Source organism: Trichoderma evansii (genome assembly GCF_050947405.1).
Source record: "Trichoderma evansii strain SZMC 28006 chromosome Unknown GGI43scaffold_13, whole genome shotgun sequence".
In the NCBI taxonomy this organism is placed as follows: domain Eukaryota; kingdom Fungi; phylum Ascomycota; class Sordariomycetes; order Hypocreales; family Hypocreaceae; genus Trichoderma; species Trichoderma evansii.
Genome location: NW_028145193.1, coordinates 894156 through 918297, shown reverse-complemented (window position 1 = coordinate 918297; position 24142 = coordinate 894156). Strand labels below are relative to the sequence as shown.

The following is a 24142-nucleotide window of genomic DNA, read 5'->3' as shown; positions in this document are numbered from 1 at the left end:
ATCGTTGAGTAGAGGTGCAATTTAACATGAACAAGATTCAATCAGACAACAAGGTACTCCCAGCACAACATTACTCTGCTCCGCGCACTGGCATTCCTGCCTTCTTATAGATACCATCGATAATCTCCATAAGTTTCACACTTTCATCCATATCAACCCAAGGTCCATTATATGGTTCTTGCTTTTTAGCCGCGTTGACACGATCAGTAAAGGCCTCAAGTTGATATCTATACGTTGTCCACCAGGACTCTCCCTTCTTGCCCCAAATGGGTCCATCTGTGTAGAGAGTTTCAGTGGTCTTCTTGCCGCTCTTCTCAGTGATAATGATCTTGTGCCCAATGTACGGGGCAATAAAAGCAGTAAACTCGATTTTAGCTTGCTCCAGCTCCACCACCGTTGTCGGTGTCAGATCCCATAGTTGTGGAATAAATCCCAAGAACTTTGGCGGCACCAGTTTACAAACGGTGGTGCACACGACTGGTGGCCTTGCACTATCCGCACTGCGGATAACGAAACTTGCATCCATACCTTCGTCGATCCGCTTGTCGGCCTTACTGAGATGAGGCTTCGCTTCCAAGACCTCAAAGGTGGTTCCTTTCACATTATTGGGATCGGATGCCCAGTACAAAGACGCCGAAACGACGTAGCAAAGATCCATGGAAGCTCCACCTCCTAGGGCGTAGTTGAAACGGATATCGTCCGCACCTATCGCTCCAGGAGGAGCAATCATTTTCGAAAGAGCACCCGTGATGTGTCCATATTTGCCGCTCTCAATAATCTCCTTGACACGATGAGTGGCAGGGTGAAGTCGCCAGTGGTAAGCTTCAAGAGCAATTTTGCCATTTTCTTTGGCGCAGTCCTGAATCTCTTTGGCTTCGGCAGCATTGGATCCAATAGGCTTCTCAATCAATACGTGCTTGCCCGCCTTCAATGCGTTGATCGCCCATTTATGGTGAAGACCATTGGGAAGAGGAATGTAGACGGCCTCGACATTAGGATCCTGGAGGATCTCTTCATACGAATCGTATACTTTGGCTGCGCTGAGCTTGTACTTGGCCACTTGTGCTTCTGCCTTTGCTCTTGATCTAGCGGCAAGGGCAACGATCTCGACACCTTGATGGGTCTGGACCGGGTCGAACAATGAAGTGAAATTGATTGCCGCGGCTGATATGACACCAAGCTTGAGTGCGTCTGGGTTCTTTTCTTTCAGGCTTGCTTTAATTTTATTTACGCCATTCCACCAATTGTAAACATTGATTATGCGCTTCACATGAGATTAGTAATACTTTACATGAACTTCTTGATCTAGGCGGCTTACCTCTACCATAGACGACATCTTGGAATTGGAGCAGGGTGTATTAAAAATACGACAGATTAGATAAAAATAAAGTGAGAGTTCGAAGTGGACTGAAGTGCTGGCACGAGGATATAAAAGTCCGACTCTCCTGTGCGGACTTTATGTCGAGAACCCCGAATCCCGCGCTATCACAAGTCTCTTGCGTGACAGACCGAGGACACTTGTTGTCTGATTCAGGCAGTCTGATTGCAGGGGTATCAATTAAAATTCGAGAGCAACAATTATTAGACTAGGAGGTTCTGTCGTCTAGCGGACTTTAAGCCAAGTGTATTCAGCGTCGACAATGCGTCTGCGGAGCTCCAAAATGAAGAATGGCGAATGCTCAAGCTTTAAGAGTATCGACGTCGATATCGTCAAATTGATAGTGGTACAATGAGATCTGATATTTGGAATCATAAGCTAATAATGTCACAGACGGACCACTGCCGGAAGAGACAGCAGAAAGAGGCACATCGTAGCGAGGAGAGCTAAAATGAATGCGGGGATCCAAGTGGCGCTTGCAGATGATGAGGTAGCAGGGGTAAGAGTCTATACTTTGCCTTTACGAAGTACTTCCCAGAATGAGTTGTAAGTGAGAATAAGTTATTGAAACATAGCTTTAAAATTGAATGCAGCCGGTACGAATGAATATTTTAGGGTCTACAAATGTCTGACGTGATAGCACGCTGATATCGACATTGGCGGCAGTCGTTTCAAGTCATTGAGTCGTAACATATGAGTGACGTTGTGACGCCTTGAAAGGCACTACCAATTGCGGCCACCGGTATGCAAACTGGTCGTTGAAGCAGAGTTGCTAGATAAAGCCAATCGGTTGAAAAGATTGCCAACTATTATGCCGTAAATGGGCACCTCTTGATCTAAAAGCGCCTCAAAGTCATTTCAAAGATGAGCTTAGGCGGCCCGAATTGCTTATGCTGACAGCTGGCCACCATCAAAGAGATAGCATTTGAACCTTATTCGTCACAAAAATATCGAATCCAGTATCTCGTAAAGAATATCTACTAAATATAGCGACTAAATGTATAAATATGATGGATACTTGATAATTGTGTCCCAAATGCTCGAAATCTGTATGTACGTACATCCAGTTGCGCACCTCGTTTAATTGACACTTGATGTGTACTTACACAGAGCCTACCCAGTTGCACATCTTGGTTGTGAAAACAACCTATACTAGATATGAGCCAAAGTTGACATATTATTTCTCTTCTTTCTATGTTTAACTTTTATCCCTTTGATACCTTTTCTCATTAGTATCACCACCTATAATTCGCATACATAGGTAATTTTCCCTTGCAGCTGATGATTCGTTATCGACCTCTGTTAGTCAGCGCCCAAACGCCACTTAACGCGTCCCAAAACCCAGCGCCAGCATCTCAACCCCACCAAAGCTCCAAAAAAGCCCAACCTCAGAAACGCGAGGCTCTCTGTAAACGCGCCCGCGATGCAGACTCGACATGTCCTATTACGACGTTGACGCCATTCTCACTGACGGGGAGGTAAGTATTCTTCTTTAGTCTTCTACAAATCAGAGGAGATAATGAACACGCCCAACATCATGTTTGAATTGGAAGCTTAAGTCATTCTTCAGAAAGTTCCCTGTCGATTCGAGCTCGACGTGCCTTACCTCGGCCATCTCGATAACTCCAATGGCCTAAAACCCGGCTCACGCCTCGCGCTACCCTTATGGCTCGCCGAAATGTTTGCGCTCGCCTCCGCGGGTGAAGACTCCAAGCCGCCGCTAACTTTGACCCTGCCGCCCTGTCTGTCCGAACAAGTTCAGGCCGCGCTGAAAGCCGACCCGCGAGCCGTGGCACTACGAGACCAAAGCGCATATTTCTACGGTGTGGCGGTGCGAATGCTGGATCTATTTGACGAGAGAGAGCTGAGCGCCATACTGAGGAGGACGTTTGTCGTCAGGGCGGCAGATGTGGGATTGCATGCACGAAAGGCGGAAGAGTCGGGACTGGGAGGCCAGGGCGAGGAATTTTTGCGTGGACTGGATGAGTGGGAGAGGCGACTGTTTAGAAGAGGGCATGAAGGCGTCAAGGGAGCCAAAGAATGGACGGACAATGTGAAGAGATCATGATGTTGAGCGAGGAATCGGGCGATCTACGATGATACCCTGGCATTTAGAAACAAGGCATTGATGCCGTGAATAGAATGTATGAACAAGGTCGAAAAGACCTACGATGAATATAATGATCAATTGCCAAACATTTACCGCTGAAGCTCTTCAACTCATAAAGTTGCAATGCAATTCAAGGTAGAAGCACCATAAGATGGGCCGCGAACCACGTCCGCCAGAAAACACTATCCCACTATGCACGCAAATAATAAATTCAATAGTTTAGATATTTATTTTCTCTAGCATTATATGCACCCTACCTGTGGTCAGATAGTTTCTGCAGTCTTTATCCGATAAATCTAGGATATAATTTATGGCGACGTTCACTCAACACCACACCTCCGCAGCCATCAAGAGAAAAAAAAAAATAGCCTCCAAACAGTTATCAACTGTAAGACGCACCCATGCATACAGCCTAATGACCTAATGACAATGACAACAACAATGCTAAATAGCGGTGGATGTGCATACGAAGAAAAAGGCTGTCTGTACAGGGTACCAAATGATATGTCGCCCAGTTTCTATAGCACGACATGAAAAACAAAAAAAATCACCGAAAGACAAACAAGCGGTAAAACAAAACAAACAGGCGGTAAAGAAGCATGAGCCTCAACCGTAACAACTATGTACTACTTACTCGGAATTCTGCGCCCCAACTACTATGTGTCCAAGTATTGATTACATGCATGGCCAATCTACAACACCTGCGGTAGCACATACATGTACTGTACCTCAGCCTCACGCAATACAACACAAAATCATACTAACACATGCATCATGATTCCATGCGATTCCCATATTATATCTCCAAGGGAAGAAAAAAAAAAAGGCTGCCAGCTCATACCCTCCCACACGCCCCCCTCCGCGCACCCACACACAATCCCAACCAGCACCCAATCATCCCTCACAGCCTCCCTCCCACCACAAATTCGTCTGCATCTGTCTCACTTTTCCCAAAAAAATAACCTCCATCAAACGCCAGGGGCCATCCCTGTTACTCTTCTCCACACCGAATTCTCCACGATGAATTTCCTCTTTCGGAGAGCTTCGGTGAGAAGTCAGCCAGCAGGATCGTGAACTAGCAAGGCAAAATTTCCTCTTGGCAGAAGACATTAAAGGCAAAAAGCATCCATTGCTACTGAGAAAAACGAGTAAACTAATTCAAATCCAAAACAAAGCTACTACAAAGCCTAATCGCAGCTTTGTAGCATAGTATATCATCCTGTATCCTGTTATCCTACAAGTGCACCTCCAGTGTATCAGTCTAGATCTATCCTAGATGCACTTTGAACTCAAACAACCCTGCAATCCAAAACCAAAAGAGTCTCATCCAGCATAAGATCATACATATCCATTCCCGTAATCATACTCGTATCCATACATAACACCTTATACAGAACTAAAAGAGGCAACCCCAAACAGCCTGCTGTAAGCGTCGCTTGTCAAACACCGTCAGTCTATAACTAATAATCGTCATACAACGCCGCCCGCTTCACAAATGCTACGACACGCACGTGTGCATGCCTCCAAAAAAAGCGATAAAAATAGTATGAAAGTCTCTTGCTTAACAAGAGGCAAAACGTGATAGCAACCGCAGTGAGTGCTGCTGATTGTTGAAGCTGGAGCCGTTCAATCCAGTCATTGGCTGAAAAGCCCAAAAACGTATCCAACCATGGTCCATAAAAACACATACACCAGAATAAAAAGGGAAAGAAAAGGGAAAAAAGGAGAAAAACAGGAGAAAGGGCAGAAAAATAGAACCATGTCGAAAAATGGTATATAGCAAGTAAGAACAAAAACAGAAAAGCGCAAATACTTGAGAATGAGTGTCTGTAAAAAATAGCTCAGCAGCAGGGAATACCGAATTGCCCATCACTGTCGGTTTCTCTCTGCAAAGATGATTCCTCTTAATTTTTTTTTGAAAATGCTTTACTTTTTCTTTTTCTTTGTAAACCCGCCCCAGAGCATGTTCTCAAATCCAAAAGAAAGCGCCGCATCAGTCGTTAGATGAAATGAACGTAGCATGTGCGGCATGAATCAGTCATTAGGTTTTCTCATTGCCCATATGGTTAATAAATTGACCACAGAGAGAAGTCTTCCACATCTTCAAGACTTGAAGCCAGTATCGAGTCTTGTGACGAAGTGGCCATCTCGATATCATTGTCGTTAATTCCAGACACCATCATGCCGAGGTCTGAAGCTTCCTGCCTAGATTGGGCCGCATAGCCGGTAGGTATGATGTTAACAGAAGCCAAGTCAGGGCCAAAAATACCCTCATATGTATTGGTGCCTTCCAACTGGCCAACATCGTCATTTACCTGTGTATCGGGCACAAATACTACCTCTTCAATACTGAGAGAAGGGGAGCGTTTGTCTGGGGATTCATAGGCTGTGCAAAGTGAATCAGATCCGTCACCTTCGACGGTAACCTCTTGAAACCATAGCTTGAGGTGCTTCATGGGAGGCCAATCGCCGCCGCCTCTGCCCCCATTCCTGCTGCCCACATTCGCACCTCCCCTTGCTCGGGTAGGTTTGACTGTGAAATGTGTGCGTCGAAGATGGGCGGCCGCATTATAGTATGCGCCGTACAGCTTCCCCGACGCGCAGGCCTTACACTTGGAAAGTGAATAAAGGGTCTTAAGTTCAGTGTGAATACCAAACTTGGTAGGATCGCGGCAAATCCACTTCTTGACGGTACGCCTATGCTTGGCTTTAACATGGCGCCGAAGTTCATGGTCGCCTCGAAAACCATTGGGATATTCGTTGCAGTGTGGGCACAGCTTTGGAGGCTTCGGCTTTGCCTTATTCTTATTGTCCTCTTGGAGAGTGCGCCCCTCCCCTAGGATAAAAGGGGTAGCAGTGTTTGGGGGCAGCAGCTGAGGCATAGGGGCAATAGCGGTAGCTTTGCTATTCTGTATGACGCGCTCCGTAGCCTTTTTGACCCGGCGCTCCAAGTTGGAGGCGGTCGACTTTGTGCTGTTGATGCTAATATTCGAGTTCTCTCTTTCCATTGAAGCAGAAGAAGGGAATGATGGCGATTGATTTTCAAAAGCCCCGTATTGGTCAAGAAGCGGAGAGGTAATGCCATTACCGATCGCAAAGAGATCATTATTGAAATCTGAGGTCTTCCATGGGCTATTTGGCTGTGAATAATCGGATGCTCCCTGGCCAAAATGTGGTTCTTCTTTGAAGGACGAGAACGAGGCCATTCTGTGCATGACGCTGGGGCTGGCTTGGACATGACTATTTTCGCGGGTCATGGGATAAGGTGGTTCGGCAACTGAGGATGCCGAGACCATTGAGGGAGGAGCCGAAGGCATGTCGTTGAAGGGCATGTCCTCGGGAGACAGATTTGTTCCGGTTGTAGATAGGTATGTCCTTGGAAGCATGCCAATGTCGGGGGAGATGAGAGGAAGAGAGCTCTCGTTGACCTGAGTAAATGGAAGAATAGAGAGTCTCTCACTGCTGTGAGGGTGGTAGGTTGATGCCAGGCCCAATGCCCCTTGGCTTTGGCCTTGAAAATCTTGTAAGGGCATGCCGGGTTCTGAGTGGATGGATGCATTGCGTTCCATTGGAAAAGCCAGCGTTGTCTGCTGTTGGAAGGGATAGACGTTGCGGTTCTATCAGAAAAGAACGTGTCAGCACATACTCTGTCTTGACATAGGGGGAGATAAAAGAGAGAACAGAGGGGAAAAGATAATACAGGATGTTGGTGTAAACATTGAGTAGGGGCATATTTTCCAAACTTCGTGACGGATGACGCTATGTGTGCAGAGTGGTAGGTAGCACTCACATTGGCCATGGGCCCAAAAGACATAAAGGCAGGATTGGCGCTGAGGCCTCTGTTCAGGGCCGGCGCGCCACACGTATAGGCGGCGTTGCTTGCTGCAGACTGAAAGTTGGAGAACTGCAGTCGCGGAGCCACAGACCGCATTTGCATATTATGGGCAGAGAGCATTGGCTGAGGTTGCAACCGCTGGCCCACGCTACGGGGAGACGACTCCATGGTAAACTCCATGCGTTGCCAGTTGAAATTCAGGTCTGGCATATGCTGGAATTAGATGGCTATAAAGTCTGTCCGTCTCAGAATAGATGAGGCGAGACAGGCGAGATGTTGGATGTTGATAGATATTGATGGATAGGGAGAGAGAAGAAGGAGGAGGATAGGGGGCAGGCGAGTATTAAATATGTGCAGCTTGCAGTAGCTGCGCAAGTATGTAGCAGCACCAGTGGCAGCAGCAAAGTGGCAGCAATAGTAGGCCAGACACTTAGTGAATGGCTGAGGTCGACAGTATAAGAGCGTGTAAGTGATTAAGACAGAGCCAGGGAGCTCCGTGTCAGGGTATATATAGCAGGACAGATAGGCAGCAGGAAATTCGTGCAGCCAACTATGATGCTAGTAGTAGTAGTAGTAGCAGTAGCAGCAGCCGTGGTGTTATAAATAATCGGTATAAGGCGAATGCAAAGAAAGAGGAAAAGGGAAAAAGGTCGTAGGACGGTGATCAAGGAGAGTATTATAATAAATGGTAAGTAAGGTGGAGAATGAGAAGTAAGAAGAAGAAGAAGAAAAGTAAGAAGGGGAAGACGACAAAGATAAGGAGAGTCGGTCAGAAAGACGAGCGATGAAGTGTTGCTGGGCAAGATAGACAGTATGTAAGTACGAGTAGGATAGAAGGGGAAATAGAATGAAAAGAAGGCGGCGCGCCAGTTATATGGTGCAGCGTCTAGGTGCAAGTGCGAGTTGCTGTCCGCCAGAGCGCAGAGTATAAGCCGCCAGCCAGTTGGCGCTGCAGATGACCGACCGCCTTGCTGGGAACAAGAGCGCCGACATTTTGAGCGGTGATGGGCTCTGCAGGTACTCGATACCGGCCCAGGGTGTGCCTTGGGTGCGTCGAGCACGAGGTACTGCGCAAGTAGAGGAGAGCAGCAAACGGGTTGCAGTGGAGGGGGATCAGATGCCCCAGCGAGAGACGAACAGAGAGAGAGCCGGGCAGAGCGCCGTGCCTGTGCTGAGAGACTGCGGGTGCAGGTGCAGGCGCAGGTGACTGAGACACGGAAGAGGCTCAACTAGGCCCATAGGCTAAAGACGGTCGCTGCCGTCACTACACGGAGCCCAGGTTCCTCTACCGTGCAGGTACCTGCGCGCGCTGTATCTGCGCTGTATCTGCGCTGCGACGTGCGTCCGCACTCCACAGGTCGCCGCTACCGCCAGCGCATGCAGCCCGCCGGAGGAGACGCTGGAGCTTCAAATGGGGGGTGACGTCTCTCGTCTTGCTCGCCCAAGGCGCTCTCTGGGCGCAGATCCGCTGTAAGCGTCTGCCGGAACGCCTTTGTACCTGTACTCACTCGATCGTAGCGGCAAGGGCTGGAGCTAAACGGCGGTCGGCTCCATCAGGATTCACTTCAGCGTTTGCCCACCCTGCTCTCTCTCGCGCTCTCTGTTTAGCTGAGCGTTTTTAAGACCTGCAGCTCGTGTTCTAACCTCCCCCGGTCCCATCTCCAGGCAAAATCTGCCGGTTCGAGATGCTGAGGCTTGTCCATGTCTGTTGCTCGCTTGGGGACGCTGCCCTGCATCCTCCACTATCCTCCACTACTTACTTGGTCGCCCAACGCTGCTCTTGGATCGGTGCTAGCAAGGATGCTGCGAGCAAGACTAGCGATATGGATGGGCCAGCAAATCGCTCTGCATCTCTGCCACTGCCACTCGCCACCGCAAGTGGGTATGGGACATGCCTGGCACGTCCAAGATCAACTGCTGACAGGAAACGAACGCTGCCATCACCGCCTACTGCGATTGTGCTAGCAGTACCGGTATACATACATGGCCTTCTTGCTGCTGATACTACCGCTAACACTAGCTGCTAACAACTGCTGCTAACTGGAGGCTGCTGGGATGGCGCGATTGGATGCTCAACCCTGTCCGCCGCTCGATGAACCTGCCAGACATCCGCGGAAGCCAAACCCAATCATCGGGATGCGGCTATGCGGTTTGCAGCCGAAACATGCCAGGCCAAATCAGCAGAGTTGCACCGTTATTGCTGCTAGCAGCATTTGAAATCGATTTAGTGACCGCTAGTGTCCCATCCTTATCGCTGCTTCCATGGGAACCGAAGCCAATGACACAATGGCTCTCTCTGTCTCTCCGAGTTCGCACAATGACTGAGCCACCACACATGGCGGCGGTGATTACCAAGAGAAAAAGCAAGAAAGAAAACAAAATAAACGTATATATGTACGCAAGCAAGGAGGTACTCGTACTAGCAGCATATTTGTGGCTGGCGATTTATTACATGCCACACCAAAACGCCAGGCAAGGCCTTGGCGTCGATGGAGCTGCTTGTACCACAACCCCAGGGGATCGGCATTAAGGTGTTGTTGAAATTACCACCAGTACAAGTACAACGTACCTGTACCTTACGGCGGAGCAGGTGATGGCGACAAGGGAAAGAATACGGAGATACGGGAGATGGATCAAAGTCTGCCAGAAACGTCGACGCTCTGTAGACGTGCGTGTGTATGTGTATGTGTATGCGTGTGGGCGATGCTTCAGTACCCGTTACGGTGGCACGCTCTGGGACCGTGTCCCCATCCTTTGGTGCCCAGGGAAAAGTCCTGGACTCAAGACGTCAGCCATCTGGATGCCCAGCGACGCATCAAATAAAGGCAAAAGCCCTTCGGTGTCTCGTTGGGGACGCATTGACTCATCGTGCTGTGCTCGTGGCAGCTCTTTCGCATCTCACCTTTTGCAGGACACTGCTAAAGTAGCTCCAAAAGGGGGGCAATGCCTCGTTCATTGTCGCCGGCGTCACGACTTTTGCCAAAACCATCTCCCGAATTCTTCGGTCAGTCCCAAGTGTTTACCGAAGAGGGGGGGCTTATACTGTAGCAGGCCAAAGCTAAAGCACTGCCCGATCGCCAATGTGTGTCTTCGTGGCCGGACACAAGGGTCGCGGCTTGATGAATCAGGAAGCAAGGCAACAGCAGCAACAACAGCATCCATGCCTCCCACACCTCTCGAACAGCCCGCCAATTGGCTCCCTTGCAAAAAGTAAGGCGAGAGTGTACGATTAGCGGCGCAGAACAGCTTGCTCACTCTGCCCCAGCCAAGCCTAAGCAAGTTAAGGTCCCAGCGGTCTCTGGCATGGAGGGGTCTGCTTTGGCAAAAACGGAGACTAGCCCAGGATGCCGAGATCCCTGATGCGCCACAAGCAAGCCTATTCTTGTTCCCTGGCGCGTTGTGTGTGGACAGAGAGTATACGTACATGTGCCATGTCTTTGTAAGTGCGTGTGTGTGCTGCAATGCGAGCGGTGTCGAGAGCATGCGCATGCACGTCGCAGCTGTATTTGCAACGCAGACACACATTCACTTACAGGCTTACCTCACACCAACTCATACAAAGCCTGCCTTGGGTACCTGTCACCGCTGAGTGCCTACTTGGTACCTTATGTTGCCACATGGCCATTCTTCTGTTCATGGCTGCAATTTGGCGGTGAGGGCAGCATCCGGCATGCTCGTACAGATGCCATTACTCTGTACTTCGTACTTGGTGCCTGTATCGCACAACCCTGACTGGCCATGGAGTTGCAGCGGCTGCAGTGGTCGGTGTCGAGTGAAACCGGGGAACGGCTGTCGTTGCTGTTCCTGGATCGGCAGTCCACTAAGGCAACCAATCTGCACGCCTATGTATATTCTTTGTACACGCCTGTGTACTACATACTAGTGTATATACAGATATACAGTCGTATGCATGTGCAAGCAGTTGCAGGCAGACCCTTCTCGTCAAGTTGTCGTGGATGAGAGCTGCCAGGCCTGATTTGGGTTGGCTTGATCCGGCTTGGACTGTTTGCTGGCGCGACGCGAGAGGACCGACCAGAGACCAAGAGCTGGCAGAGTAACGGAAAGGGTGGCAGAAGCCAGGTGCCCGGATCAAGTTAAGACCACTGTCGCGAATCGCCTGGGTCTGTCTGATTCGATGATGACGATGACGATGAGGATGGTGGGGATGGGGAAGCGCTGGCTGCTAGCATTCGATTCATATGCAAGGTCCAAATGGTTTCCTTTCGGCTCTGGGCTCAGTGGGCGGAACTGTTCCTGGCTGCTTCTGCTCCCTACTGCAGTCTCAGATAGGATCAAGCCGGCCGGTGCTAGTACGCCCATTCGACCTTGTGGTGAAAGTGCCGATTCCCAAGCCCATGGCGTTATTCTGGAGGCGCGCCTAGGCAAGCAAGGGAGAGAGGCCAGGCCCTGGGATTCAGCTGCCCATGCAACCATTCACAAATCAGGCGCTAACCCAGCAATAATACGTAGTGCTCCCAGTATGTCACTCGCAGGGCTAACCACGAAGTGTATCTTTTCCTTTTCTCCTTGCCGGCACAGCGATATACAGACACAGATTACCAAATCCATACTTGGCTGTATTAGTATATTCGGTCGCAAAAAAACAGCCTGGCGGCACTACTCCGAATAGAGGCATTGCCGTGTTGCATTCTATATCATATCACGTACATACATATACTACATACGTGCACTTGATGGCTGGAACACGCCAAAGTTTCAGGCTTGGCAGTGCATGCAGAGATACGGCTTCTTCTATGGTATGTTTCTCCTAGCAGCCCTATAATTGAATTGATAAAAACCGCGCATGCGTTTTTGGCAGCATTGATTTGTATTTCTTGTTTTAGTGCCGGTATAATCGCCTCAAAAAGCGCTCAAAACGCTTCTATTTACGGGTACAGTATAGCTATGCCAAGCATGTTTGGAAACGAGCCAAGTGCCGAACCCGAGTAGAAGTAAGTAAAGGACGCAGTTAACCGGGTACGTGTACGGAGCATTTTGGTTGTTATGCCATGTCACATCTCAGCAATCCCTTTTCCAGCTGCCTACTATGGGAATTCGCTTAAGAAGTTGTCCAGACAAAAGAAAAAGAACCGGAAGCATCAGCCGGAGAGCTCTAGCCGCAATTGCTTGCCACAAATTAATGCCTCTCTGCTCGCTACAAGGTGAGCACTTGAAGCGCCTAGTTTAGTTTGCCAATTCAGCCTTGTCAGGATCATGGCGCTTGTTCTACCCGTCGATCCCGCGATTCATTCTGCTGCTGCCAGGAATACGAGAAGCGCAACAAAGTACGAATTACATGCACGCGATACTGGCCCCTTACGTACAAGCCATCTCTCCAGGCGGCAGCGCGGTAGGAGATTTCAACCTCACGCAGCGAATGGAATCCTTCCTCATACCGTCTTCCCAGCACAGACCGGCCACCCAAATCCCATGGCCGCAAGCTAATTGATGGGATTGACATCAGTGCTGGGCTGCTAAATTACAGAGTATGACCAGGGGGCTTTAGGCTAGGCGATCGCGGGGCTGATGGCGCTTTGGATGCTCAAGATGGATGCTGGTCCCGGTGCTACTAGATGCCATGGAACACGTCTAGAAGGCTTCGAAGGTTTCCAAGCCCGTGGCCCGAGCGTCGGGGAGGTGGTCTGTGATGCCCTCTAGTGCTCAAAGATTACCAGGTCGCAAGGCATTTTCGTGCTATCCACTGCGTAATATGCGTTGGCAAGCTGGTGGCTTTAATCGCTCAAATGCAATGGGCTGCTAAGAGCAGCTGCGGTGGCCCTCGCGAGCGTGTCGCTGACCTCACCCCCAAAGTTTTTTTTTCAGCTCTGGTAGATGGCCGCGTCTCCGAGCTCGCAAGGAAGAGGCGCGACGGAGTTTTGAAGACGAAAGCCGGCGAGCCTAGGCCTTTTGGCTCGAGCGTCAAATCGATCAGCTCTTTTGTCATGTGAAAACTCACAGCCTTCCAGCCTGGTGTGTGACCACTTTTGCTTTCTCCGAGGACCCTGGAACGCTGCTCTCTCTTAGTGGTCAATTGCGCTACTGCGATTGAGTTGGGATTGACATAGGCTGTGACTCAGATTCGTCTGTATGTGCGTCAACCGCCATCGTAATCGTAAACGGTAACCTGCATTTGACCGAAACAATTGATTCTGCAGCGAAGCCACCACGTGTACTTGGTCGTATGGAAAAGCAGTACAAGCGAAAAGGCCCAGCTTGCCATACGCTGGCTTTGTACCCGCTTCCCAAGCCTGCCCCCTCCTTTCCCAGCGTTTGATCGAATGCCAAGTGTTGCCTTTTCTCTCTCGCTGTGGCTTTTCCTGATTCTGGACCCCTTCCGTCATCGACGGATACACTGGAAGTCCAATCCCGTCCGTAGATGCAGGGGTGCAACCTTCATCGCTCAATATGAATGGCAAGTTGGCGTGTCAAATGACCCATTGGCCATCTAGAGGGGCTTAGTCCATTTACAGGCTGGATGTACTCGTACATGTACATACAGCCACTTCTGGGGGAAGAGAGAATCCACCGATGCTTTTTCTGGGGTGGAAGGCAAAACAAGCAAATCCGGGGAAAGCTTCCTGTGAATGTGGATGTCTGCTGGCCGTTCGCTGCTGAGGGGCGCATCTCGCCGATATCCTAGTTGCGTTTCTTGGAGGGAACTCCAACTCGGTGAAGGATTGGTTGATTTGGAAGATCTCTCTTATCTATCAGCCCAGCGGCCTGGCTGATATGCTTTTAGTCCAAGGTGCGGAATTGATGGATGACAGAGGGAGCGGATGTTCGCGGCTGAAGCAGAGGCTAACGCAAAGTGAAGCACATGACCAAGCAGGCGATTGGACACGGGCAATGAAACGAGGCAAACAGCTATCAATGATGAATTGATTTGACTAAATCTCAAAAACTCTTTATCAGGTATTACGAGGCCATAATTGTAAAATGACTTTGGAGGCTGGAGGCTTATCGTGAAGTTAATATGGTTCACGTCTGCTTTGCTGCTTATTAGACATCGGCAAAAGCTCGGCTGAACCGTGCGACGATGACACAGTGACCTCAACTGGATCGCAAATCGGGCGGTTCTGGTCCGATAGCTTGGGGGTCCAAATCCAATCCAAGAAGCCAGTTGCATGCTTTGCTAAATTCGCTGGCATACTATGGCATGATGCGCCGTCTACAGCTATCGCTTCTGGCGGCTTTGCCGCTATGCAAGGCCAAGTCACCCGCCTTTAGCATCCATGAGGACTTACAGGCCTTTCCGCAGGTACGGCTCTTGAGCTCATGCGCATGACAAACCACAGCTGACGATATCGCAGTTTGAGGTCGTCTTCTCCGACCACTACATTTCAGAAAAGGATGCGCAGTCACTGCTGGAATACAATCTCGAACACCCCACGTTCTCGGCCGATTCGTCGCAGCCAACAATCAGCGATGCCGGCGGTAGCGGCACTGCCAAGGAAGGTCACGATGGACGCTACGCTGCCACCCAGAACGAGTCGCCTCTCACATACGAGGTGATGAACATGCCGCCACATCGATACCTTTGCGCCATCCCAGTCATCGAGCCTCCGTCCCCGGAGAACCAAACTGCAACCGAGCTGGCCAAGGCAGAGGAGGCACGCGAGCTTGGCAGGGCTGCTGCTAGCGGCTGGAACCTGCTCAGCCAGCTCGAAGACACATGCCTCTACTTCATGTCGGGCTGGTGGAGCTACAGGTTCTGTAACAATCGCGAGATTGTGCAGTTCCATGCCCTTCCTTCGACGCCCATGGGAAAGCCGCCCCAGCGCGATCCCCATGCTGCCGAGTATATCCTGGGCCAGGCATCTCTCCCCGAAACATCAGAGACACACTCGACGTCTTCTAGCTCCAGCGATGATGAAAAACTACCGGCCGAATTACAAGTCAAGGGCGATCAGCGATATCTGGTGCAGAGGCTGGAGGGAGGAACTATATGCGATTTGACGGGGAGGGAGAGAACCATTGAAGTGCAGTACCACTGCGTTCCGGGAATGCAGAATGATCGTATTGGATGGATCAAGGAGGTTACGATTTGCGCATATGTCATGGTGGTTAACACACCGAAACTGTGTGACGACGTTGCCTTTTTGCCGCCGGTGGAGAATAAAGCAAATCCAATTACTTGCCAACTCATTAGCGATGATGAGAAACAGACTCCCCCGCTGATTGATCAGCATCCGACTAAATTTCCCAAGCCGGATGAGCCGATTAAGCAGGAAGAGGAATTGGGTGAGTTGCATACGGTCGATAAGACTCCAGTCACCGTTGGTGGTGTACTTGTTGGCGGACGAAAGTCACTCTCTGCCGGTGACAAAGACGGCCAACCACCAATCATACTTGCACCGCCTCGAAACTACATGAACGCTCAAACGGCTACCGAGCAGCTCATTAAGGTGCTCGTCCAGGCAGCCAGCAAAGAAGACGGCGGCAAGGTCGACCGCCTTAGCAAGGAGGAGCTCGAGAAGCTAAACATCAAGCCCGACATGGTGGAGGAGATGGAGGAGGAAATGAGGCGGCTCGCTGGCGATGCTGGCTGGCAGCTGGAGATTGTGGGCGGCGTTGACGATGAGGAGAGGCAGCTTCGTGGGTGGTTGCATGAGGATGGTGATGATGACGATGCGGATGAGAAGTCGAAAGGAGGGAAGGGGAAGAAGAGCGATAAGGGAGAGAGTAAGAAGGGCTCGGCGAAGAAGGGGAAGAGTAAAGAAAATGGTGGTGGTAAGCGGAAGAAGGGGAAGGATGATGAAGGGAGCGAGGAGCAGTTTTTCAAGGAGGAACTATGAGGGAGGGAGAGAGGGGAAAATGGATGAATGAAGCAATGTCTTTTTTCATTTGGCGTTGAGGGAATTTGTCTTTTTATTGGCATCATATCATATCATAGCATCATTTCATCATTCGTTTGTGTTGTTGCTGGGTTTTGGGACTCGGCGCAGCAGTGTATTGTGAACTACGAAATAGGTATATAGTATATAGCTGTATTTGCGTTGCGGGTATGAATGACGCTGTCTGCATTGCATTGTGCTGAAGTATTCCAATTGTCTAGTGATGTTATACTAGGGTAGTGATATTATTGCTCGTGTGTATGTTGTGTAAGAGGTATCTATAGCAACAACCGCTCTCTCTAGCTTGCAATATTCTCTTACAATTATGCACTCCGTATGTATGTCTGTCTGTTCGTATGCAAGGGAGTTGAAGCAGCACAGTAGCCAATTAAGTGGGATTAGGATCTTCGTGGAAAATGAGAACAGAGCCACACAAAGACAAAGCTACTAAAAAAGTTCAAGACACTGTTTCTCTTTTTTCCCTTTTCCCACATTGATGGAGCGTTTGCCACGTGTTGTGCGTGTGTCCCTGTATGGCAGCTGTGCCTTGTGTCGAGGCGAGCAAAGAAAAGATGCGGATACACAGTCGGATTGGCGGGCTTGGGCTTGAGCTTAAGTGATACATCCGCTTCCAATGCATTAACCTACATGTACTATTTTACGTACATGGATTTACGGGGCGCCACGACAATCGTCAGTGCGTTCGTTCGCTGTCTGGTGGAGAGAGAGAGAGGAGAGCAGACGTGGACGCTTTATGCGCTGTTACGGAGTCGATTGCGGATACGAAATAGCATAGAGTGCGGAGCACAACTACCGAAAAGCCCAACCAGGTGTGCATTTCTTCATTTCTGCGCATATATCCGTTGTGCTATATTTATGTCTGCGTTGTTCAATTCTTTACCGCTCTTAGCGACAGGGATATGGTATGGATGGGCTCTTCGGTTGAGTGAGGCGGTGTCGAATATGACGAGGATGAGAGGAGAGGGGTTTTTGCTTTTTTGACTGGGAATTTATGCAGTGGTGGTTACATGCTCGTACGGGTTTGCTGATGAGGATGGGATGGGATTGGGTTGATGGTGGTGATATTATGAACGAATGATGGGCAAACGGTGTGATGTGCGTGCTGGATAGGAGTTTTGCAGTGGTGAGATGCTTTCTTCTAGGAGTTGTGCTCTTGCAGGACTTGAAGTTGCGGTTTGTTTTACCTACCTTGTCTTTTTGCTGGCTACTCTCGTAAATCATTTTTTTGTGAGCACCCCCGCTTGTTAAGAGAGGATGCAGGAACATGGGTATTGAGGATGATCGGTGTGACTTGCGTGATGGCTTGCTTGCCTGATTGCTTGCGTATGGTTCGTGGGTATTTGGCGAGCTGGCCTTGTCTCGTAGAATGATCACGTAATGATAGACGAACTCTACCTTTGAATAGGGCGGATATCACAAATTATCATCGCCCAATGTCTTATAAGGTTAATTGATACCGGGATGATGAGAGCGGAGTGAGATGAACTGTGTCTTGGAAGTAATACCCCGTATAAAAGCGATTGGCCGTTTGTTCAGCGTCGGTACAGGCGGATATGCGTAATGGAAGGTGGCATTGATGAGCAAAGCGACATCACATCATTGCAGCATAGGCGAGAAGCAAACGAGAGAAAGATGCGCAACGAGCGGGCATACTCCGTCGATACACCCTGCCCTGCTTAGCGAGGGACGAATCAACTGTGGCTGCCACGTTTGTCGCGCGCCACGATAAAACGACGTTGGGCTGGCGTAGTGGTCGTGTGGCGTTGGCGTTTTGGCGCTGGCAGGAGATGAAGATGCTATGGAGCCCTAAAAGGCGGAACCACGGCCCCGGCGCCAGCTGGAGACGAAACAAGCCCCGCGGCTGCGGGAGATCCAGTGATGGGCAGCCCCGTAAATCGAGGCCGCGAGTTTATTATAGGGGAGTCTGTTAGCGATGAACCGCTGGCCGGGTCGACGATTCGCTCGTTTGTTCGTCTCGACAATTAGCAGTATGGAGGGCCTAGCAAAAGTCAAGATGGCAGAGACAAAATCGCGATTAGCCTCAAAAGGGGTGGCTGCAGGAGGGGATATGCAGGCGGCGCCACTTGCTGGAACCTGGATGCGGCAGTCCGGCTTCTCCACCGCTCTTCTGACGGGCGGCGTTTGAAGGTTGGAGCTGGAGAGGCAGCGCTAGAAGAATGGAAGAGGACAATGTCCCATTCAAGAGGGCGTGGTGTGGTCGGGTGTCATTGATTCTCGAAGTCTATACAGAATAACCCCATGTGCTAGGCCCGAGTAGGCAGCATGGAGCAGCGCTACCATCAGACGGGTGACATTCATTGACCGCTAGTCCTTGTTTCTAAGTAAAGCATAATCGACGTCGAGGCAAGGGAAAAGACAAAGAGACAGAGAGACAGAAGAGAAAAAAAATTGTGTTGGGCTGAAAGGTGAGCTGCGTCGTTGGGCTGCTGCAGCCTCTTTGGCGTCCTGCTTGTTCCGCCGCAAACTGGCGGGACAAAGAGAGAAAAATGAGATGGCGGTAAAAGGGGGCTGGGGTCAATGTCTGGGCTGGGCTGAAAAAAGTGTCATCGTGGCTTTGCGCGTACTGTAACAAAAAGAGAGAGGCGGCGGGCAGGGCGGGAGACCACAAAAGGGTGGATATCGGGATGGAGACGTGGTTTATGCGGCAATGCGGACACATACTGGGCGTTGCATTAATTGGGTCAGCATAGGAGAGAGAAAGAAAGAAACAAAAGAGAGAAGCCCGGAGGTTGCGCAGATTGGTCTATTCGTGATTACTTGCCTCTAATTGATTGCGCGTTTGAGCCATCCAGCCCTCTCTCATAGGTCAAGCGTCCCATCCAGCAACCACTCATTTGCGCTGCACTGCCAATCACAGCTGACGCTCCTGCAGTGACCTTCAATTCAATTGATCTGCTCCATCCCTCTCAAAAGGCCGGACCGCCGCCCCTTTGCGCTAAAACACAGGCCCCGGCTTCAGGCACAGGCACTAGCGCCGCCCCCTGGCTCGCTGCAAGCCACCCACTGAAGCACTAAGTGCTACAGCAATTACGGAGTAGCCGCACTAAGCTTCTTCGCTGTCGCCAACCAGCAGTTCCTCCCTCGCTGGCATCGATATTCATTCTCCATCTCCATCTCCATTTCCCGCATCGCATCGCATCTCTCTGTCCCTGATTTTACGAATTATACGCTGGATTTTTTCGCTCTAGACTACGATTTTCGCATGGATGGCGCTGGCCCGTACAGTATGTTTGTTCTTTCTGCTTGACCCTCCCTGTTTCCTCTAGTCTGCCTCGCCTGCATCGCACACAAGAAAAAGGTCCGGATCGCATATGCCCTCGCCATTCGTCGTCATTCCTCAGCCAGACAACCTCCAGCTTCATATCGCCTGTCCACCCTCATTTTCATTCCCGACTGCATTCCTAGATTTCCCCAATTCGCGCCGGAAAGACGCATATTTGATTGTTATTGTTGCTTGCCGCCATTGCGGTCTTAATTGTCTCTTTTTTGCTGCCGCTGGAACATAATACGAACCCTTACCTTAAGCGAGTTTCCACGACGACGCATATTCCCACATATCCACCGCCTTGCTCTGCTCTGCTTTTTCAAACCCGTCACTGCCCACTGCGCATTCTATTCACCTTTGCCTCCTCTCTGGCGCAAAGTGCCTGCTCTCTTTATCCACATTCACCAGGCCAAGCCTTCTCAAAGCCTGGAGCCGAGGCTGGCGGCCGGAATCTGGATTGCGATACCCCTACCACGTACAAGCTCCAGACCTTGCAGAATCGCGAGATCGACCCCCTTGGACTGTGCTCAGAACCGACCTGCTCCTCCTGCACCACGCTCTCTCGCGCGCCTAATTCTCTCACGCGATCGCGTCTGACCTCGATTCGACATATTCTTATTCCTATCTGGCATACATTCACTTCGTAGCACCACCACCGACTAAGCGCTAAACTCTTAGGCCTAGTAACTTTGACTTTCGATGCAGCCTTCAGCGCAAACCTTGAACAGCTGCTGCACCTGATATATATACCCGCATAGGATTATATATATCAGGTATCGTGTTTGCCATCAACCGTTGTCATTCCTTTATTTTTAATTTCGCAGCGTTACGCTGCTCCGCAACCACTCTTCAACACAGAGTTGCGCCATGGATTCGTCAAGCATATCGTCGAGAACCTTTCAAAAGGCTCCGGCTTATCCCCGCGCCTCTTCGCGGACGTCTACCAGATCCGCGTCCACCCGTATGACCTCTCAAGGCGTAAGAAGTCCAGTTCCTGGCCCTCCTCGCCTTGCGCCTTCACCTCAACTCTCCATCGACCACCCGAGCCATCGATATCACCACAGCCCTTACAAGGAGCAAGTGCTGTCGCCTCGATCTACACCTAAACCTACACCCCAAGCCTCGAGAGAGGGCAGCGTCGAGTCTCCTCGTACTCAGGCAGTTTCGTCGTTCCTACATGAGAAGCTACAGCGAGAAAGAAAGGCTGAGGTCGACAAGCTCAGCCAGAGCTCTCTATCACGAGTCACCGAAGACTATGGCGTACCACTCAGTATTAGCCGTGTCAACTCTCCAAGGAGGAGATCGGTCGCAGCGTCGTCAGATGGATCGCGCCCCAAGTCAAGCAGCGGCAATGATCCTGCCAAGAAGCCCGGATTGGGCGTTAAAGACATGGACAATGTATGTTACTGATGAGATGAGGCATTCTCGCCCACCCTTTCCCCTTTATAATTTCTAAAGCTAACCCATTGACAGGTCATCTCAAGACTCCACAAGGAAAACTTCGACTTGAAGCTAGAATTATATCACCGTCGCGAAAAGCAGTCAACTCTGGAATCAAGCATCGAGACCCTGGAAAAGGAGAAGCGTCAGACCGAAGAGATGAACGAAACTTTACTCGACGAGCTCGAAAAACGCGACAAGGCTGTCGAGGAGGCCGTCGCCATGATCGTTATGCTGGAGGCCAAAGTAGACCAGTTACTTCAAGAGAGGAACATGGTACTGCAAGTTGAGCAGGAGGGGTTCTTTTGCCGCCAAGACATGGAGCAAAAGTATTTCAGACCTTCTCTCGACCTCTCAGTTGACGAGGCCGGAAAGCAAGTGGAAGGAAACCGGGCCATCAACCGCGTGCCAAGCTTCCTTTCAGAAAAGAGCGAAAATACCGAAAACCTGCGCAACGTTTATCTCGGTGTCCGGGGAAGTGCGCTCAGTCTGGCGCGGGTCACTGAGGGGAACCTCGAGGTGGACAACGGCGCAACTAATGGGCCGGCCCCGGGTAGCCCAACCTTGAGTGTTCTCAGCGAGAGCTCCTTTGCCAGTGTTTACGGTAAAAAGGGCCGAGATTCCATTTTCCCTCCACCGGTCGATCAGCCCCTCAGCCTAGATGGTCTTGATTCCGGCTCGCAGATATACACAGCGGAGGGCCGGGACATGTCCAAGAGAATAACTGGGTTCCCGCCCCGGGCCGCCTCTGCTAATCATTTTATGGGCGGAAGCCGTTCATCCGCTCCCCGCCATTCCAGCATCTCGGGTCCTGTGGGTCAAGTCTCCCCGCTACAGCAGATCGAGCAGCTGGCCCGGTCTCAGAGCGTGCTCCAAGAGGGCTTCCACCCTGTGGCCAGCTCAAGCAACGACCGCCGACGCTCACAGCCTCCCCCTACCTTAAGAAAGGTCATGACAGACGGTCCTGGTACTTTCCGTCTTCATGATCCAAATTTCCCTCCCACTCCAGACACAATCTCGACATCGACACTGCATCGCATGCGAAGCTCCAACGATTCACTTACAAGACAAGACAGCCGAAATGACAGAGCCTCAGTCGTGTACAGCGATCAGGACAATCAGTCGCTGCGAGTCTCATTTCGAGGAAAGCAGAGCCATTTACGGGGCGTAGAAAAGGGGGCTGGAGAAGAAAACAGACACTCGTACGGTATTGCCGTCCCTATGCCGCAGCAGCACTTTCATCACGCAAGATCCGCTAGCGAGGCTGCGACATCTCGGAAGAAGGATAATCAATGGGACAGCACCGATTCTGACGAGCATTCTGATTCCCACTCACCTCGATCCAGTCTTGACATCTGGATGAGGGAGAGCAACAAACCGACAGGAGACGATAATGACTCTTCTGATGTGTTCAACTTTCCGCCCGGCTTTGGGCAAAAGAAGGCACAATCGCAAGGCATTGGCAACGATGCCGACTATATCAACGACCTCTTCTCGCTGCGCCAGTCTCTCGTTACGAATACGGCTCCGCCACCACCCGGCAGGCGGTCGAGCCTCCATGCTCGGACGTCATCCACCACCTCATCTGCCCGGAATTCGCCCAGAACGCTCACTCTTACCAGCACTCCGGAACAGCCTGAGTATCCCGAAGAGCCGGAATTTGTCAATCGCCCCAGGCAGCGGAGTAATAGCGTCCAGGTGAAAAACGATTACCACACACCTATCCAGTCTCCGTCTATTCCTCAGTACCCGCAGAGCGAGAAGAGAAACCACTACCCTCCGGTCAGTGGACCACGGACTGCATTAAACAGACTTTTCCGTCGCTCAGTAGCTCCCACTTCACCATCCAGCGTGCCTGCAAGCGCCACGGAGACTACCTTTTCCGAATCGTTCAAGAGCACCCACGGCGTTCCTCTTCAACCTTGGATGAACAGAAACATTGACAGCGAGCTCGACCCTCGCGCGGGTTCGACGCCACCACCTATCACGCTTACGGTTCGACAGAGGAGAAGAAATACGGTGGGAACTGAAGCAGCACCCTCTTTTATCCCATCATCGACCAGTGCTCCCGTACGACTCTCCGAGATGGCTGTTAACGGGCGAAATTCACCATCATCAAAGAAGCTGCCAGCGCTACCCACCGAGCCAGCTACACCGGCCGGGTCAGTCATTGGAACTCGGAGGAAGTGGCTACCTGGATTTTCAAGGGGCAGCAGCAGCTTGAGAAACAGGGCCAATTAGAAGCTGCGTCCTGCATCATGAAAGAAAGCAAGGGTCGCAAGCAGATACCAAAACATTGCAATCGCTATCACGAAAGATTCTTTTCCTTTGTCAGAGTATTACCATAGGGTATGTCAGCATTATAATGGATCAGAGCATGCATTATACTATGACTCTATCCATGCGCCTCGACGGGCATCTTTTCCTTTTCCCTGTTTTTCGCTTTGCCTCTTATCTCTTATGTTGTAAGAAACAACCACGGAGCGTAAGAGACTCAGCCCATGAACACATTCTCTTCATTTTCCCTTTTTTGTCCCATGTCTTTTGACACTTTTGACGTTTTGGTCCTTTTCTTCTTCTTTTAGCCACATAGCAAGCATTGCACGAGGAGTCGGAAGAAGCGTGTATATATGTGTATTTTTTTTATTCATGATGCATGACGAGGGAAGCAAAAATAAGGCCTTCACAGGTACTCGGTTATGATTTTTGAGTTTTTGTTATTTCTTAACGGATTGATGAGATATATAATCTACAATATAATTTTACCTTCTTATATTTAAGTTTGTTCATTTTTCGTTTTAGTGAGGCTTTTTACTTTCCCATGTATCTTCTATCTCCTAAAGTTTTCTTCTTTCTCGTGAAACTCATTTTTCTTGTACATGCGACAGTGTTTTGGCAATGTGATTAACATGGCAGCCATCAACTCTCTACAAAGGGTAGGTTTCCTCTATTTGGGATTAAATCGTTGGCAGGATGTTTACAGCTATGATAGAATCTTTACAAAAGATGGGGAGCCAGTTATACAGGTCTCACATACATGTACATATCTAGAACGTACACTGGTTTTGTTGCTTCTAATGGTATACCGGAAGTATATGCATACCTTAGTGATTGGCTGCAGTGCTAACAACAGCATGATGTTTTGTCGACATGTAGAATAAAATGTCATTAAACATTATGAGTATTCGTCAACAGTGCCATTTGCCGCTGAAGCTTTTCTTTAATGGAAACTGGAATT

General features: G+C 50.2%; 6 protein-coding genes across 6 annotated transcripts; 4 read left to right on the top strand and 2 right to left on the bottom strand.

Moving 5' to 3' along the window:
• Positions 1-70: 70 nt before the first annotated feature.
• GGI43DRAFT_423668 (Gfo/Idh/MocA family protein) lies at positions 71-1336 on the bottom strand (the record flags this gene model as incomplete). The annotated part of the gene is made up of 2 exons (XM_083208274.1): positions 71-1264; positions 1319-1336. 2 exons carry the CDS (start codon positions 1334-1336, stop codon positions 71-73), a joined length of 1212 nt encoding a protein of 403 aa, XP_083059643.1.
• Positions 1337-2750: 1414 nt separating this feature from the next.
• GGI43DRAFT_408338 (DNA replication protein PSF3) lies at positions 2751-3866 on the top strand. Its single transcript, XM_083206347.1, has 3 exons — positions 2751-2856; positions 2949-3576; positions 3843-3866. The coding sequence occupies exons 1-2, from the start codon at positions 2815-2817 to the stop codon at positions 3444-3446; spliced, it is 540 nt and encodes a 179-aa protein (XP_083059642.1). The 5' UTR covers positions 2751-2814; the 3' UTR covers positions 3447-3576; positions 3843-3866.
• A 1688-nt stretch (positions 3867-5554) lies between these two features.
• Positions 5555-7491, bottom strand: GGI43DRAFT_384970 (uncharacterized protein; the record flags this gene model as incomplete). Its single annotated transcript, XM_083203590.1, has 2 exons — positions 5555-7105; positions 7279-7491. The coding sequence occupies 2 exons, from the start codon at positions 7489-7491 to the stop codon at positions 5555-5557; spliced, it is 1764 nt and encodes a 587-aa protein (XP_083059641.1).
• Positions 7492-11332: 3841 nt separating this feature from the next.
• GGI43DRAFT_83501 (uncharacterized protein) lies at positions 11333-12245 on the top strand. The gene has a single exon (XM_083210378.1). It carries the CDS (start codon positions 11459-11461, stop codon positions 11951-11953), a length of 495 nt encoding a protein of 164 aa, XP_083059640.1. The 5' UTR covers positions 11333-11458; the 3' UTR covers positions 11954-12245.
• A 1952-nt stretch (positions 12246-14197) lies between these two features.
• Positions 14198-16591, top strand: GGI43DRAFT_83549 (glucosidase II beta subunit-like protein-domain-containing protein). Its single transcript, XM_083210379.1, has 2 exons — positions 14198-14581; positions 14634-16591. The coding sequence occupies exons 1-2, from the start codon at positions 14480-14482 to the stop codon at positions 16116-16118; spliced, it is 1587 nt and encodes a 528-aa protein (XP_083059639.1). The 5' UTR covers positions 14198-14479; the 3' UTR covers positions 16119-16591.
• A 3740-nt stretch (positions 16592-20331) lies between these two features.
• On the top strand, positions 20332-23699 carry GGI43DRAFT_428367 (uncharacterized protein; the record flags this gene model as incomplete). The annotated part of the gene is made up of 2 exons (XM_083208953.1): positions 20332-20862; positions 20938-23699. The coding sequence occupies 2 exons, from the start codon at positions 20332-20334 to the stop codon at positions 23143-23145; spliced, it is 2739 nt and encodes a 912-aa protein (XP_083059638.1). The 3' UTR covers positions 23146-23699.
• Between the last annotated feature and the right edge of the window lie 443 nt (positions 23700-24142).

Coding starts and splice junctions, on each gene's coding strand:
- GGI43DRAFT_83501 (XM_083210378.1), top strand. CDS start 11,459: ATGATGACGATGACGATGAGGATGGTGGGGATGGGGAAGCGCTGGCTG.
- GGI43DRAFT_83549 (XM_083210379.1), top strand. CDS start 14,480: ATGATGCGCCGTCTACAGCTATCGCTTCTGGCGGCTTTGCCGCTATGC. Junction 14,582..14,633: donor ACTTACAGGCCTTTCCGCAG/GTACGGCTCTTG, acceptor ACGATATCGCAG/TTTGAGGTCGTCTTCTCCGA.
- GGI43DRAFT_408338 (XM_083206347.1), top strand. CDS start 2,815: ATGTCCTATTACGACGTTGACGCCATTCTCACTGACGGGGAG. Junction 2,857..2,948: donor CCATTCTCACTGACGGGGAG/GTAAGTATTCTT, acceptor GTCATTCTTCAG/AAAGTTCCCTGTCGATTCGA.